The sequence below is a fragment of the Branchiostoma floridae genome, unplaced genomic scaffold (assembly GCF_000003815.2).
Source record: "Branchiostoma floridae strain S238N-H82 unplaced genomic scaffold, Bfl_VNyyK Sc7u5tJ_1563, whole genome shotgun sequence".
NCBI lineage: Eukaryota > Metazoa > Chordata > Leptocardii > Amphioxiformes > Branchiostomatidae > Branchiostoma > Branchiostoma floridae.
In genome coordinates this window covers 21437-38570 of record NW_023365761.1, presented here as the reverse complement: position 1 = coordinate 38570, position 17134 = coordinate 21437, and the positions used below count along the sequence as shown (strand labels likewise).

Sequence of the window (17134 nt, the reverse complement as noted above, 5' to 3'; positions counted from 1 at the left end):
GAAATAACATCGCCTCTGCAGTGGTTGTTGGATTAAACCATTAAACAGAGGGAGGGGGAGGGATGAAGTCCTAGTATTATTCTAATTGGCAGTAGATTTTTTTCAAAATGTCGGTGTGAAATGCCCCCCTCCCACATCAATGAAAAAGGGTGGAGACATACATTAAGCTTTCCAGCAGAGTTAATGATGGGAAAATCGGTTGTTTATATACACGCACACCCAAACGTTGTACTGTTATCGTCAAATAATTGGTGTACTCAATTTTTTATCTGGTCCAACCTGTTTTGGAAGAGACCACTGTGTTTTGGGGAGGGAGAAATGCCCAGAGAATAAAGACCCTCGTCTATTATTTATGCTCCTATATAATGCAGCTACCTTCGCAATTGTTACCACCAACGTGGACTATCATTTAGACATCGGAAAATTGGTCTAGCTATGTCTACCGTATCAAAGACGAGAGGTGAGTTGTGTATGCTAAAACATTAATATATGTACAAGTTCTTAGAGCTGTATATAATGTCAAGTATATTTTCGACGATCATTGTAAAGAATACGCATACCGAATTTGTACTAATTGCTGTTGTTGCTACCATCTTCTAGCTGGACATTTGTGTATGTTGTCGTTTTTAATCTACTGCTTTTAATGTACTGTTTGAAATCGGAAAACATTACATTAAACATACTGATTACTGAGTACACTATTGCCCTAGGGCAACGGGGAATATGCTGTGACTAATGTAGGTGGGGAGGGGGGCAGGGCATGATCTATATCACGAGCGAGGTCAATCCAATAGCCAATACGGTACACTATATTTCTGTTTTGTAGGTTCACAGGTGGTCGTAGTGGCATTTGCTTGTACATTCTAGTATACCGGTGGTTTTACAGGATATGTGTAATACCCTAATGTAGGTCACGAGGTAGTCTAGAAGCTGTACATCGGTATGTTCTGACAACCTTTGCTATGGCCTGCCGTCCTTTAATATGTTCAGACATCTCCTCATTCGGACACCATATGCACAGTCACACCTATGTTCTGAAACCCCTATGTTCTGGAACCCCTATGTCCGGACACCCCTTTGTTCGGACACGGCCCTATATACTAGTATGTCCGGACACCCCTGTGTTTTGACACCCCTGTGTCCGTCCGGATACCCCTATATCCGGACACCCCTATGTTTTGACGCCCCCATATTCGGACACCCCTATGTCAAGACATCTCTGTGTCCGGACACCCCTACTAGGTTCTGACACCACTATGTTCTGACATTCGGACACAGCTATGTTTTGACACCCCTGTGTCCGGAAACCCCTATATCCGGGCACCCCTTCGTCCGGACACCCCTATGTCCGCACACCCCTATGGTCGGACACACCTATGTCCGATCACTCCTATGTTCAGACACCCCCATATTCGGACACCATAAGCATAGACACACCTATGTCCTGAAACCCCTATGCCCGGACGCCCTATATTCAGACGCCCTTTATTTATTCTACAGAAGTAACATAAGTGTACCACCAATTACACCACGAGTGATGAGGGTAACCGGTTACACTACACTTGATGAGGGCACCGGTTACACCACACGTTATGTACAGTTTTGATAATATGACATCATATTTATTCTACAGAAGTAACATAAGGGTACCACAAGTTACACCACGAGTGATGAGGGTACCAGTTACACCACACTTGATGAGGGTACCGGTTACACTACACGTGATGAGGGTACCCGTTACACTACACGTGATGAGGATACGCCTGATGCTGTACGGAGTCCTGTTGACAGGGGCGGCCACTTTGATGTTTATGATGAAGTATACACAAACATCGATAGCAACCAGGACTAGAATCAGGTCTGTTTGGATGCCTATTATCGCCCATAACTGTAATCTCCAAATAGATCTTGCGGTGGCAAAACATAGTACAGTAAAAACCGCTTAATTGCACACCCCATTTGCCAGTGAATTTCGTGCAATTATCCGAATTGTGCAACAAAGCGAAGTTGATAAGCTGGACCGCATCACCACAGGATTTACGAATTTCGTGAATTAACAGAAGTGTGCGATTATCCGTTGTGCAATTAACTGACTGCCACTGTATCAAAAGCTAGGGAAGGAGTTTAGCCGGCAAAGGAGTTCTCGGTGACAAATCAACTCATATGATACTATCTTTTGCCACCGCAAGATCTGCTTGGAGATTACTATAACTTCAAATTGAAGATATTAATCGTACTCACCTCACTTCCCCTAGTCCCATCCTCAATTCATCGTACTAGGACTAGTTACAGTAGTATAATAAAGGCAAAGGTCCAATTATTCATTTGGCCATTGAAAATTCTGTTGTTTCATTCTGAAAGAAACGTCATTGCTTGAGAAATAATTGTATTGTACAAACTTTAATGCTTTGAACTATAACTAGCATCATTTCATTGTAATATCACGTCACACAGTAATATATACAATACATATTATTGCATATCATCAATGCAGGGCAATGCATCAGGCGAACGTGCTTACCTATGTGGCCTTCCCTGAGGTACCATTCAGCCCGCCAAAGGAAATTCCCAAGTTCGTGTTAGACATCATGAAGAACGCTACTGAAAGAGGGTGGAGCTTCAATCAGACAGCAATTAAACGTTTAAGGTTTGTTTGTTTTGTTTTGTTTAGTGTTGATATCAGTAACACACATCATAGTTACTGTTACGTACTTTAAAATAATCTCGAAGTGTGCTCTTTGGGCGTTTTGGTCAGTGGTTATAGAGCTATAAAGCAAGGAGGCTAAGCCAAAACAATAGGGACAAAAATGCTGAACACAATCCTACATCTGCTTGTAGTACTAGTATCTCCTTACTAATACAGCCCAAATCTGGCAATGAATACAAGAACGTGGGCAAACAGGCACTACCAAAGGAGTTTGCATGCTGTATTGTCAGACCGGCAAACCCATTTGGACATTGTTGTGTGTCTACTTGCTTTTTATTCATTTACATAATTTTCTACTATTTTTTCTACGACCTACTGAATGTGGTAGGGACTAAATCACCGCATGTGTTTCAATTTTAAGAACTTCACAGGTTTTTCAGCATTTCTGTGTTGAATTATTACAGGTTAGACTTGGAAAGAGAATGCAACACGTCGGCAACGTTTGTCATCACACGTAAAAACCAACCCGTCAATTCCACCTTCAAGTACCTTCGTGGGGGGTCCATGCGACTCATGACACCGGCTTTGTGGGAAAAAATGCCAGAGGTTTGTTTGTTTGTTTGCTGGTTTGTTTGTTTGTCGGTTTGTTGGTTGGTTAGTTTGTTGGTTGGTTGGTTGGTTGGTGCAGGTTTGCTGGTACAAGTTTTAACAAAACGTAAGACAAGTTCGATAATGGGCACCCTGACGAATTTCTATTGCGCTGCAGCAGAACTTCCGGTTTTGATATCATATATTCTGAACATGATAAGGTCATTGTATAAATATGTGTTGTATTTAAGATGTACACAGGTCGGTTAGTACAGGTTTGTTGGTACAATTTTCTGCAAAATGAAAGACAATTTCGACTAATGGCATCCTAGCGACTTTCTATTGCGCTGCAGCAGAACTTCCGATTTTGATATCTTATATTCTATATGATATAACATGAATAACATAATGTGGTGATGGTTTTGAAAAATTTATCTTGTCTTCATGATGTTCACACAGATATTGTGGCATGTATAAGACAACCGGTTGAAACATGTTCTATTCCATTTTTGTGTCTTTCCGACATACAGGACGTTCCTTTTGCCCGGAAGCGACTCAAACGCTGCAGCATTGTGGGTAGCAGCACGATCTTGATCAACAGCAGTTGTGGAGAATTCATAGATTCATCAGATATGATTGTAAGGTGGGTCATCAATGAAGTAAACCACTTCATTTCATGATATTTCCTTTTGAGTACTGTCTCGTGTCTTCGTCAGTCGAAAGAAAGCTTCAAAGCGTGCACAGTCAGCTGCATAGCTATATAGACAATTGTTGCAATTACTTTCCATCAGAGAGTCACACTTCCAACAGGTACTATGATAAGGAACTTACCAAACTTAGCGATAAGAGAAGATATCGTTCTCGATGTGAGTGGATCAAATAAATCTGGATATGCAACTTTTACTCTTCAGTACAAATGCGATGCGTTATGTCACAATAGTCTCTACCAGACTACGCTGGCCAATGAGAATAATTTGCCAAGGGAGTTACTCCTCTGGCAAATTTCCCAATTTTTTGCCGAACCCTACGATCCCCGCACGCTCATAGGAAGGCCTTGTGGAGGAAAATGTCACAAGGTGGTTTGCTGTGTACACAATACAAACAAACAAACAAACAAACAAATAAAAAAATAATTCTGGATCACAAAACCAGCCTACTGCCGTCTGTGATCCACGAGTATTGTATTGTTGCAATTCCAATAAATCAAATCAAGTCATTCTGGAATGGAAAAAAACGACGACTACTCTATCGTTTCCGATACAGGTTCAACTTTGCACCAATGAAAGCAGCGCTTGCCGATGATATCGGTACAAGAACAACACTTATGGTGGCAAACGGGGACTCCATCAGATACAAGTACGTTTGTCATTGGAAAAAGATATACTGTAAATACATTTAAGTTTGCGGGGATTTACTTTCACGGTACAGTGTGGGAAATGGAGTATAGTATTCGCGTTGGTTTTAAGTTCGCGGTAGCGCCATTGGCTGTAGTCAAACACTATAATGGAAAAATGTTCGCCGTGGGTATAGCCACCGCAAAAACCGCGAACATAAAACCGCCGCGAACATTTCAGCTGTACATGCAGAATTTCTGCATGTACAGTAATTTCTGCGACAATAAGTATAGGTGTCGAGGTGTACGTGCAGGGCGGTGCCCATCTATTTTTACACGGCCCTTGGCCACACAGATGTAAGTGAATAAGTACGACATGCCAGTGGTGTGGACTGGTGTGTTATCGTGAGACGGGTCTCCCGCGTTCTTTATTATGATTTTATATCAATGATTATGATAGCTAAGGTTTTCAATTTCAATCCCTAGCTTTTTCAGGCGTCGCTGAACGGTCTATACAACCGCGTTTGAAAGAGGTCTATGATTGAAGAATGCAATACATAATGGCACTATGTAATGTACGTGGGTATTTTTCCTTTGCTTTTCTGGAAAATACAAAGAACAACAAGACATCTTGAACACAGGTATTTTGCGATACATACCTTTTCTCTGCACTTTCTTTACAGATTTGGACATAAAGTTTCAGCCAGCAGATTTGTCCACGCTGTGCTGTCGTACGGCTCAGACTACAGCATTCTCGTCAACCCATTCTCGTCTAAAATGCAGAGCGGACACTCTTTACTTGTTTACGATGTAAGTACTTCATTTAAAAAAGTTACCATACGGTCATTTGCACCGGTGTCCGTAAAGGTGGTATATCTCACTGCACTTGTGGCACCCATGTGGCACTGAGGGGTTCGTTTTTCGTTTAGTTCGCCACTGTTGTGTTATTTATTCCGATTTTTTTTTTTGTAATTTAGATATTGCGTAATTCGTAAAAGTTTGAATTTACAAGACAACAAAATCCACAACACGTAAGAAAATTCGTTCTTTACCTCTGAAGTTCGTTGAGTAATCTTTCGAACCCGGCAGTGCCGCAACGGTGCTACAAGTGCAGTGAGATACCACCATATGGGATGTAGTTCCGTTCAGGCTCCGAAGCTACAAATTTGCAAAAGTTGTCCCTGTGGACTGTCGGGTACCTAGCGGGTACCTCTCTGTGTTTTCACGATTTGGTATCGACGTCTATTTGTTACCGGGTCCCGGGCTCATTTTAACTGCGTTTTTAACTAAAACATAAAGGGGCCAGTCTTGTTCAAAATAGCCCGGTACCCTAACCTCCAATCAGATCCTACGGTAGCATAAGATAGTATCAAAAGCTAGCAGAGGAGTGAAGTATGTCTGACTCCCTTTGGCTGGCTATACTCCTTTGTTAGCTTTGATACCATCTTATGGCACCGTAGGGTCTGCTTGGAGATTACGGTACCAAATAACGATCAATAAGAACACCTTCTAGTACATTTTAAAGAAAGGCTATTGCCTACATGTTTCTATCCTCATGTAGAGACTACGTAGACGAACAAACCACACCGTGTACCATTTCCATCCAGCATGGCCCGCACGGACTAACAAGTTCTGGGACAGGAGGAGGGTTTTCGGGCGGGACAAGTCTACAGGTATGGACTATATGAAGACCTATACCGCATACATAATAGGCCCTGCAATACATCCAGGTATGGTACAGTTATGCCGGTTATATACACACACATATGTACATACATACAAACACTACCGAAAACACTAGAAAGGCTACATTTTCAACAAAATGCAAGATGTTTCCCTCCAAGTAATTTTTCTTTTACGAAACCAATACAGGTTTTGCCATGATGGCAAACCTGTAGTTACCAAAACAGGTTTTTCTATCATTACCATAAACCTGTAATTGCTCATTTTTTAAGTAATAGTAATAGCGAAGGTAGTGACTTATTTCTTAACTGTCGTTAAAGAGGTTCATCAGTCACGTATGAATACAGTTAATCCAAATTTTCTTCGAGCAATGACTGTTTTTTAAATGTTAGGTACATACCTCCAAATTTTCGATGTCCGACAGCACATCTTGATCACGGAGAATGACCTAGTCTCTATCTCGCGAGAGAACACGAGACTAGGTCATGCTTGCTTAGATCATCTTAACTTTTTTTTTCAGGTTTTAAGATCGCCAGTGCGGCCTTAGTCTTCTGTGACGAGGTCAACCTATTGGGATTTTGGCCCTACCTGGTCGACTTACAAGGTCGCAAGATCCCCTTCCACTACTACGAGAAGGGGAAACACGGCTTCTCTAAGAAATGGCATAACATGGACTCGGAATTCAGACGTTTATTTCGCATGTATAGCGAAGGAATAATCAACATAGTCACTGGGAAATGCAAGGACAGATAGCCTGTATTTATACTTGTAATCTCTGTCTGTCGGGGGTTAATGGCGTATCAGGTTGCGGCAACTGTTGGGTCGGCCGCAAGGAACGCGGATTTAGTCAGGCTACAAGAACATATAGCTGGTGATTGGACACATAACTATCAACTGTTACTGCAACGTAAATTCGTAGAGGTCTAATTTCGAGATAAAAATGTACCCCTGGAATGAAGAAAATGGCGTTTCAGGGGGTCCAGATTTCAAAATATCTCCGTACCCCCCTTGCGACGGCTAGCGCCTTCGGCTCACAGTTTTTTTAACGAGGCCTGAAGTGGCCACTTTAACCTTAGGGGGCAACTCGTTCGATGCAAATGCACACCTGTGCGCAAATTTTCAAGCCTGACGAAGATGAGTACCATTTTGTTATAACATGTCCTAGGCCTACACATAATGAAGAAAATCATGTAAGTCAAATATAGACATTTAAGTCAAATATATCTCTACCACACACAAGTGGTGGCACCTTCAATGTACCTTTATCATGTCATGATTCCATATCTATCCACCTAGGTCAATACATTTATCACGCCATGCAAAAAAAGGAACTCTACCATTATTTAATAACTGTTGACAAATATGAATTGATGTCGCAAAGTCAAATTTTCGACTGTCGGGTCATCATTGAAAAACACATGCAGCACCAACAAGACCTTTATCACAACTTTATCGACTTTAAAAAGGCCTTTGACAGAGTGTGGCATGACGGCTTGTGGTGGGTCTTGAGAAGTTTTGGAGTCGAAGAGGGCCTTATACAGACCATCGAAGCTTTGTACGAGAGTGCGTCCAGTGCAGTGTTCCTCAACAACAAAGTGGGGGAATTCTTCAGGGGGGCCCCAAAGCCCTTTTCCGTAGAGCGTAATCGGCGGTTTTAATTCTACGTACTCCGTAGCGGGACCGTTCGAATTCAACGTAGAGCGTAATCGGTGCATTTTGCGTCGAGCGATATTGGCCCCTTTAATTTAACGTATTACGTAGAGGCTGACCGGATTTTACCGTAAAACGTAATTCATATTAATTTTTCGTCAAGCGTAATCAAAGTTTCATTAAACTTAACTAGTCTACCGGCAAATTTTACCCGCGAAAATGCTGGAAATTGCGTTTCAAAGGGTCCAGATTTCAAAATTTCGCCGGACATTCCTTGCTATGGCTCGACACTGGACATGGTGAAAATATGTTGCGGGAGCGTCGTCCCCCAACTAGTAGAAATCTTTTTACCGACCTTGGCTTAGTTAATAAGCAAAATTTGCCCCTTAAATGCAGGAAATGGCATTTCAGAGGGTCGAGATTTCAATTTTTCTCCGGGCGCCGGGCGGCCCTTGCCAAGGCTTGCGACGGCTTGGGCCTAGCCTCCGGCGCTCACGACTCTCCGGCGCTCGTCGCCCTCAAAGACGTTTCTCTGACAGAAATGTCATTACATTGAGCATATGCCTGCCAGCAAAATTTGCCCCTCAAAATGCAGCAAATGGTGTTTCAGAGAGTAAAAATTTCCAAATTTTCCCGTACCTACCATGCGACAGTTCGACTGTTCGTGCTTTCGGCACTCGAAATCGGAAAATGACGTTTGGGGGCGTTGCCCAGCTTAAAGCTAAAACCTTGTGAATTTCTCATTGGATGCTATTTAACTTAGCTTAGTCTGTGAGCAAACTTTGCCCTTCAAAATGCATAAAATGGCGTTTCAGAGGGTCAGGATTTCACAATATTCCCGGGGGAGCATGCCCCCGGACGGCCTAGGATTGTTGCGCCTCCGGTGCTACAAGTGCTGAAAATTACGTCACATGAGAAATTTGCTGTCGCCGCCTTTGGCCAGCAAGACGTCTTTAGAAGTAAGTTTTAATCTTATTGATGGAATTATCAGTTTTGTTTAGATCTCATCTTCACATGTTCTGCCGTCGGCGGAGTTCAGCCAAAGGACAATAAAAATTTGCATAATGCATTATGAAATTTCGTAATTTAGCGTAGAGCGTAATAAAGTGTCCATAATTTAGCGTATTACGTAGCCGGCCCTCCCGAATTTAGCGTAGAGCGTTGTCGGTACCCCCCCTTGGGGGCCCTCCTTCAGGACAACAGTCGGCGTTCGCCAGGGATGCTTGCTGTCGCCAGTCTTGTTTAACCTGTACCTGGAGAAGATCATGCAGGACACACTGTATGATCACCACACCTCCATCTCTATTGGTGGCAGACGCATCTGTAACCTCCGCTTTGCAGATAACATCGACCTTCTCGCTGGCAACAACACTGAACTCCAAGACCTTACAGACAAGTTAACACAGAGTACTGGGTCGTTTGGCATGGAGGTCAGCACCGAGAAAAGCAAGGTGATGGTGAACAGCAGGGACGAAACACATGCGGTCATCTTCATGAATGGGGAACAACTGGAAGAGGTGGAAACATTTACATATCTGGGAGGGACTATTACAAAGGATGGTACCAGTCGGACAAAAGTACAGAAGAGGATTGCCATGGCAACATCTGCAATGGCTCGTCTGTCCAGGATCTGGAAATCCAACAACATCAGCTTTACTGTCAAGTACAAGCTCTACAAGACCCTAGTTGTGTCCATACTGTTGTATGGGTGTGAGACCTGGACGTTTCTGGCATCCTCAGAGAGAAAAATCCAAGCCTTTGAGATGAAGTGCATGCGGAAGCTACTTCACATCTCGTACTATGAACACATCACAAACGAGTATGTGCGGGAACAGGTACACGACCTTGTTGGCCCTCAAGAACCAATCTTAGGGACAGTTAAAAGACGCAAACTGCAGTGGTTTGGGCATGTTACCAGACACAACAACCTGGCCAAGACAATCCTGCAGGGAACAGTAGAGGGAGGGCGTCGTCGCGGACGTCAACGCAAAGCTTGGCAGGACAACATCACTGACTGGACGGGCCTCAGCCTACAGGAGAGACTAACCCTGGCTAGGGAAAGATACACCTGGAGGCAACTCTCTATCTTCATGTCTGCCTTGTCCCCCCAACGACCTGGAGGTCAAGGGACTAGGTAGGTAGGTAGGTAGGTCGCAAAGTATCATAGAAATACTCAATCTTATGTATGTAATTGTTCCCTTTATTACCTACCGTAGATTCCACACGATATAGTCCACTAGTATATGTGTAGCACAAGACTGTAACTTTTGTCATCTATACATTGCCATACATTGTCACCGATGCAATTGTTGCGCAATAAACCATCACCATCAATATGTGGGAGATGTGGAATCTTTATTGACACGACAAAAGTACAGCGACTTTCGTAAGGTCTATAACAACCACTTACAGTACAACTAAACAGACATATATGGATATCTACAGGTATGAATAAATCAACATATTGGGTCTGGCATCTCATTTATACTATTGGTTGTACGGTATAAGCAGTCGTGGATATATTTGTCTACTTGTACACAGTAAGGGTTATCGCCTCCCAGAATGTAGTTGAATTTATCTATCGAACAGAGAGTAGCAAATTCTTTAGAGTAAGCGAAAAGTAATGTGAACAGCTTTGCGCTTGTGCGTTTTGTGATTGCTCTACGAAGTTCAAAACTGTGTATATTTGAAAGGTATTTTTTGTCCGTATCTTTCCTTTAGCGTATAATAAATGGAAAGTTTTGAGTTATTCTGGATAGAAGAATGCCATTCTTGTACATATATGTCCTGTAAACGCAGTCGTAGTTGGTCGAGACATTTGCTATTTGTTTATTGGTGACTCTCTTATTACAGGCCTAGGTACCACAGGTGTTGCTGATTGGACAATGCCAGACAGATCCAGTTCACCTGGCCATTGCATATTTAAAAATGGCACAGGTTTTGCATCTTGGAATGAAATAGCGCTCGATCTGCGGAGGTCCATTGAACTGCAGCCAATTCACCCGTCAGAGGCGCATGAGCTTTCATCCTCGTTTAAACACAATCTGAAATAATCACACAATTCAAATCGTACAGTTTCAAATATGACATATTCCTACAACACACAGCACGGTTTACACTTGGAATCGCTCTACATGCGATCTTCATTTTGTAAGAATACTTCCCGCACTACTTCCTGTGCCTGCGTCACCAGCGTCGCGGATGAATACATTAGACCCAGTACCCATTGTCTTAGTGCATTCTGGGCAGTCTTGAGCCAGGTGTTGAGAAGTTGAGGACGCTGCGTCTAAGAGAACGAGAGAGGTAAGTCTGGAAAATGCTACAGTTCGTAAGATGGTCTGTGTTTTATATCATGGCCTGCAAACTACTAAAGATTTGCTATAGAAATGTAGTGTAATTATGATTTTGGGGTTGCAAATTATATCGCTTCCAGCTTTAAATTTCATTTGATTAGTTTTGTTTGCTTCGTTGGAAAACCGCTCCATGTTCTAAGCCATCCATGAGTTTTCTTCTTACCAATTTGATAGTACAGATTCTTAGATTCAAACCTAAATTTCTCCCTGAAAACGTGTGTAAAATTTAGGACTATTTTTGACCAAATTTGTCGGCCAAGTCGCCGGCGTGAAGCGCTTGGGGTTTCTCTAATTCTATGTCTAATTCTATTCAAGTTTTTTTAATAGAATTATCCTTCAAATCGCTAAAATTGCCCACTTATTAGATACATCTTAAAGCAAAAAGTCATTATCAAAACAAATTATGTGACAAGTTTTTATAAACCATGTCCATGTTGAATTTGTACGAATGAACAAAGGCCATGTAACTACAGCGCGCGCGTGGGTTTGATGCAAATGTGTCTTTAACACTTGAGGTTTTAGGTGTGAATGACATTCTGACACCCGCTACGATCACAGCATGCTATCTCCTAATCTCCAAGCAGATCCTACAATGGCATAAAATAGTAGCAAACTGGCCAGGAGATAGTCAGCCAAGAGGTGTACATTTGCCGGTAGCAAAACTCACTCTTAAGCCGGCTTCACGCCTCTGCGCCGGCTTTTGATACTACCTAATGCTACCGTAGGATCTGCTTGGAGATCATAGGATAGTACCAAACTGGCCAAGGAGTGTAGTCAGCCAAATTGTCCCGGTAGCGAAACACAGACAAGATTTTTTTTGTTCTAAGGCTTAGGCCACATTTGCAAACCGAGGCCCGGCCGTGCAGTTTTCGAGAGGGAAAAGAGCGCTATAAAAGGCATAGAAATACACATATAAAAGACATAGAAATATACATTTCTAGGCATACATTTTAATTTTTCGTTTCTGTAAACATCCCGGTCGGGCCCCGGTTTGGAAATGTGACCTAAGCCAAAGCAGGCTTCACTCCTCTGGCAGCTTTTGATACTATCTTATGCTACCGTAGAATCTGCTTGGCTTTGTCCTCCTACTCTACAAGCAGAGGTTCGTTTCCGAGTTTGTAGGGATTCGTTTTTAGGCGCTTTTCGCTGGCCAGCGGACACAACGAAAACAAACGAATACAAAATAGAAAGCCCAACAAAAACACTTACAAACACATCCAAAATAGCAGGAACTTATGCTTCGAGGGTAACTCTTTTAGTTTTTCTGTTAACGCTAGTTCACGTTTATCCGTTGTGTTTCCAAACAGGGAAATAAATTCGATGGACGGTAGTTTCAAATAACTACCAATTTCAAGATTTTGCAGTTAAAGAACAACATCTGAACAAAATGCCTTCCTCCAGGCAAAATGCCTTCTTCCAGGCAAAATGCCTTCTTTAGGCAAAATGCCTTCTTCCCACGTACAATTAGAGACTGGAACGGCCTCCCAGCGGAGGTGGCGCTATCGCCATCCTTGTCTATGTTTAAATCCAAAATGTAATCCCCCTCAGCCTGCGCAGTGAACCTCTCCATGTTGCCACGGCTGCAGAATCCTCAAAAAGATGAGGTTGGCAGCCTAACCGAAAGAAGAAGAAGATCTGTCGACTTGATATCCCTAAATAAATTATTTGTTCTTGAAAGGAACGGATAAAGTTTACCCTACGGAAAAAGATGAACTAGCGTTACTGATAAAATCTCCTCGCACAAAGAACCAAATCGTTTTTAGTCGCCATAGAAATCCAAACGTTGTTGGAAAATTAGCAGAAATTTGTCAGATAGACTGAATATACATTACCGTATACGCGTACATGTGCTGTACATTCTAAGATAGTCAGTCGGCTTTACGTACTCAACCTATGGGGTCAGATTGAGACCATTATTGTATTTGTTTCAACATCTCTTGTTGTTTATGTGCCTGTTGATCGCCATAAGCTGTGGGTAGTTCTTCCTGTGTTGTTAACATGTTTCGTAAATCCTCACACACGGGCACACACCTGTGAGAATTTGGTCTGGTCCATTCACGACAAAACGCCTCATGTGCGGCACTTAGGAAAATGGCGGCTCGATTTGCCGATTCAAAATTCCTGCGAAACTTTGCCTCTCAAACATGTCCAAACATGTGCCATCAATTGCTTTTTATGTAGAAACCTTAGAGGGGTGTAAAAGGAAGGCACCATATCTTTCTCTGGCGAAAACTTGTAGAAAATTCGCCGAAACAGAGGCACTTTCAGGATACGTTCCCCATTTTTGTATGTCGTAACTTTGAGATAATCTAGAAAAATTTCGACAAGTCTTAACAAAAATCATATTAATATTACAGGTAGGTAGATTTGTTACGAATATGACGCCGAAAACCGCAAGTCCGTAAGTCTTGGAGAAAATGAGAGAGAGGTCCAAGAGTGAGGTCAGTCCATAGGCGGTAGGCCAAGGTATTGTTGTCGGATCGCCCGGGCTGAACTGCCGGGGTTGGTGTTCCGAGTGTGACCCGACATTTGAGTACGTTGTACCCGGGATTGCACGAGTGGGTGCCGAATGTTCCGACGGAGATTTCCGACGGATGCAGAAGGTACCCGAAGTGCGATTTACCGACAAAAAAACGACTGTCGGCACGCACTCGGCATGCGTTGCACACGTAACCAAAAGACCACGTGACCCCACCAACTACTCACAGGGCATATGAGGTAAGTGTGCCCGTGTCACATCAAATCCTAATAATTTCCGTTTCCCATTTTCAAAATTTTCAAATGTAGTAAGTAACAACGTAATAATTCAAACCCTCGCAAGTTTTCATTCACAGCAAGCGTAAGATAAAGTTTTTGCTGACACTGAGTGACTCCCGTTCCAACTTTGTCTTCTTTGCAATCTTTTCTTTTTATCTCAGGAAAAATGATCAGTAGAGTCACCGGCATTAGCAGCCGCGCCGCCTGGCGCTTCGTGTCGTACCTGCAGAAGGTCACAACTCGCGTAGCCGCGACGCCATTGCAGCGAAACGCCTTCCCAGCAGTCACCGTGGACAGCATCCCAGCAGCCACAGCGACAGGCATCCCAACATGCCTTGCCTTCTAAACTATCCCAGCAACCATCACGCGGGGCGGCATCCCAGCAGCCTCGGCAAGCAGACCTCAGTCCCCCCCCCCCCTCCCGTGGGTTGACTTTTCCGCCCCCGATCCGAGAAAAATGGCGGGAAAACCTTTGAAAATCACCTTCCTGTGTAACGGCTTCAACGGGCTGTCCCAGCGGTTGTACCTGGAGCTGGTGTCACGTGGGCATCACGTGACGGTGCACGAGGACCCACGTGGCGAGGAGATGACGCGGGCTGTGGAGACAGACCAGCCGGACCTGGTGCTGTGCCCGTTCCTAACCCGCCGGGTCCCGCCCGGGCTCTACAACAACCCCGCCCGACCCGTGCTCATCGTGCATCCGGGCATCCCGGGGGACAGGGGACCCTCCTCTATCGACTGGGCGCTGAAGGTGGGGTTTTATCAATTTATCTATCTATTTACTTCATATTTAGTTAACAGAGTGACCAATTAAAGGGTACTAAACTCCAGAAGGAAGTGCCATTTCCCAATAGTTTTCCAATATCAATGTATTCACAATCAGCAACCTTTTTGGAAAATTTCACTAGTCTTCTGGTCTATTACGCGAGGTTTATTTATAAAGCAAAGATTTTAACCTCCTTGGTGATACCAGTCTACCACACTTGCGTCACCTTTACTTACTAGCTAGTTCACATCTTGAATGCAGGAATGAATGCCTTGTTGGCTGTGATACCATGTTTCGTCGCTTCAGTTCTCGTTCTTTTACACAATGTTTATTGCGTATATTTGGAAATTTTAGCCATCTTGTTTTCGTTTACTTAAATTTTTTTCGCCCAATCTCACTATTTTTTAGAGAAAGACTTTGAGAGTTAACTTTGAGAGTTGAACGCAATACTGAAGTTTTTTATGTAACGTTACGCGAAACTATGAGGTATTTTATCGTAGAATATGATATAGCAGGATTGTTTTACTTCCTAAAATTAACATCTATTAGATAATAACACTCTCTTGTGGAGTTTAGGGCTCCTTCAAATATTTAAAAGTTTGATTTCCATGGAGGGCCATCATTCATGTAAACAGGACAAGACGTGTTTACTAGTGCAGCAATGTGCATCCTTCTTGATGCTGAGTACACCTGGCGATTAAGCTCCATAAATGCAGGACCTTCCAGGGCCCTGATCAGTCTTGCCAGAACCACAACCGTAATCCCTCTCTTAAACCTAATAATTGGTGACAGCGGTGGGATTGTATAAATAGGTAAATGCCAAACACCGAGCTAAAGTTGTGTGTCAGTGTTTGCCTGAAGATGGCTGTCAAAATCAGCCCAACGGTTATAATCATGAAAGTTTAATTTCTAACGTTAGAATAGGTTGTTTTATTTTCTTGCGCTGTTTACATTGCAGGAAGGCGCCACCGAATGGGGCGTGACGGTACTGCAAGCTGACGATGAAATGGACGCGGGGGACATTTGGGCCACCTGCAAATTTCCACTGAACCGCCAGGCGACCAAGTCCAGTCTGTACGGCAAGGAGGTGACCCAGGCGGCGCTTCTGGCCGTGCTGCACGCCCTAGTCGCCTTTGAGCGAGATGCGCCCCCCACCCCGCTAGACTACACAAACTCTGAGGTACGGTTATAGATGTGACTTTTCACCAATTCCCACTCGTACACAGACACACACCTTTCTCCACGGGGTAACCTATATTCGTTGTTTTTAAAAACATGGTATCAAAAAATGTCCAGTAGACAGGCGGTGAAATATTAAGAAAATGTTACAACTTAAAACCACCGTCCGTCGACTTCATAAACCCATAAATACCCATTTTTTTAAACAACGAATATAGGTTACTCCACGGATATAGGTGAACTAGTGTTACCAACCAGATGAAATTATTTTCGGAAGTTAATGATGACAGTTCTAATGGCATGAATCGATTCTGTATCTGTGTCTATTTAGCCGGTATGGCCGCCCTTGGGTGTATTTTACACACCAGCTTTTGTTTCCGTATCGGAATTTATATAGCTGGCGTAACATGTACACACCAGCTTCACGTACGGGCACGCGGCGCGGCAGCAGCTGGTTATATTGACAATGACAATGACAATGATCTTTATTGCATATTCCTGCCCAACATGGGCTAAAGGCATTGGGTTGGATAACTTAAGTATACGTGAAACAGGTTACATCTTATATCATCTAAAATCTACATAGTCTCTTCTCTCTTTTTGAAACTTGTATGAACAAATTTACAAATCTTTTCAAGTGCGTTGTAATGTAGTTGAACATTTGTTCCCTACTTAAAAACACATATTCATTATCTAGTTGTAGTGTATTTATGAGAGATGTGCGCATCTCGGTGTATAGTGGGCATTCTAAAAGAAAATGTACTTCATTCTCTACACATCTATCGTTGCAAAATGTACATATTCTGTCATTTGGAGGACTGAACGACCTGTCACACCTAACTTTTGCACATTTACCTGTAAGTGTTCTGGATTCGTATCTGATTGTTTCCTTACTGCAGGTGACAGGAGAGCTGAGGCGGAAACTGACAGTGGAGGACCGGCAAGTCGACTGGGCACTGCCAGCAGAGGACGTTGCACGAGCTGTGCGCGCCTGCGACTCCCAGCCAGGTGCACTAGGCGTGCTCCGTCTGCAAGAGCAAGGTCAGTTGTAGGGTTGTTGTGTACCATTTTATATTCCAGTTCTAGTCAATAGTCTGCAAACTTCCTGGTAGGAATATCACGCAGACGGAGGAGGCGTAGTCTCTAACAGTCTGAGAACGCATGACTCCCCTGGCCAA

At 43.2% G+C, this 17134-nt stretch overlaps 2 protein-coding genes across 4 annotated transcripts; both read left to right on the top strand.

Annotated features, from left to right (window-relative positions):
- Positions 1-164: 164 nt before the first annotated feature.
- Positions 165-7506, top strand: LOC118408263 (alpha-N-acetylneuraminide alpha-2,8-sialyltransferase-like). Of its 2 annotated transcripts, XM_035808928.1 has the most exons (9): positions 167-460; positions 1634-1858; positions 2495-2647; positions 3112-3253; positions 3766-3878; positions 4499-4591; positions 5252-5378; positions 6130-6241; positions 6772-7506. In XM_035808928.1, exons 2-9 carry the CDS (start codon positions 1671-1673, stop codon positions 7002-7004), a joined length of 1161 nt encoding a protein of 386 aa, XP_035664821.1. In that variant the 5' UTR covers positions 167-460; positions 1634-1670; the 3' UTR covers positions 7005-7506. The 2 variants fall into 2 exon arrangements, with proteins under 2 accessions (XP_035664822.1, XP_035664821.1); XM_035808929.1 differs by lacking the exon at positions 4499-4591 and having other exon boundaries at positions 165-460.
- A 3629-nt stretch (positions 7507-11135) lies between these two features.
- On the top strand, positions 11136-17105 carry LOC118408257 (hydrogenase maturation factor HoxX-like). Of its 2 annotated transcripts, XM_035808920.1 has the most exons (5): positions 11136-11204; positions 13612-13972; positions 14173-14762; positions 15736-15957; positions 16856-17105. In XM_035808920.1, the coding sequence occupies exons 3-5, from the start codon at positions 14469-14471 to the stop codon at positions 17006-17008; spliced, it is 669 nt and encodes a 222-aa protein (XP_035664813.1). In that variant the 5' UTR covers positions 11136-11204; positions 13612-13972; positions 14173-14468; the 3' UTR covers positions 17009-17105. The 2 variants fall into 2 exon arrangements, with proteins under 2 accessions (XP_035664813.1, XP_035664814.1); XM_035808921.1 differs by lacking the exon at positions 13612-13972.
- Positions 17106-17134: the final 29 nt, after the last annotated feature.

What these genes read in the sequence shown, in the direction of transcription:
- LOC118408263 (XM_035808928.1), top strand. Translation starts at nt 1,671, where the DNA reads ATGAGGGTACCAGTTACACCACACTTGATGAGGGTACCGGTTACACTA. An exon ending in TGTGGGAAAAAATGCCAGAG is followed by an intron (nt 3,254 to 3,765) that starts GTTTGTTTGTTT and finishes TCCGACATACAG; the next exon opens with GACGTTCCTTTTGCCCGGAA. An exon ending in CGGGCGGGACAAGTCTACAG is followed by an intron (nt 6,242 to 6,771) that starts GTATGGACTATA and finishes TTTTTTTTTCAG; the next exon opens with GTTTTAAGATCGCCAGTGCG.
- LOC118408257 (XM_035808921.1), top strand. Translation starts at nt 14,469, where the DNA reads ATGGCGGGAAAACCTTTGAAAATCACCTTCCTGTGTAACGGCTTCAAC. An exon ending in CTATCGACTGGGCGCTGAAG is followed by an intron (nt 14,763 to 15,735) that starts GTGGGGTTTTAT and finishes TTTACATTGCAG; the next exon opens with GAAGGCGCCACCGAATGGGG. An exon ending in TAGACTACACAAACTCTGAG is followed by an intron (nt 15,958 to 16,855) that starts GTACGGTTATAG and finishes TCCTTACTGCAG; the next exon opens with GTGACAGGAGAGCTGAGGCG.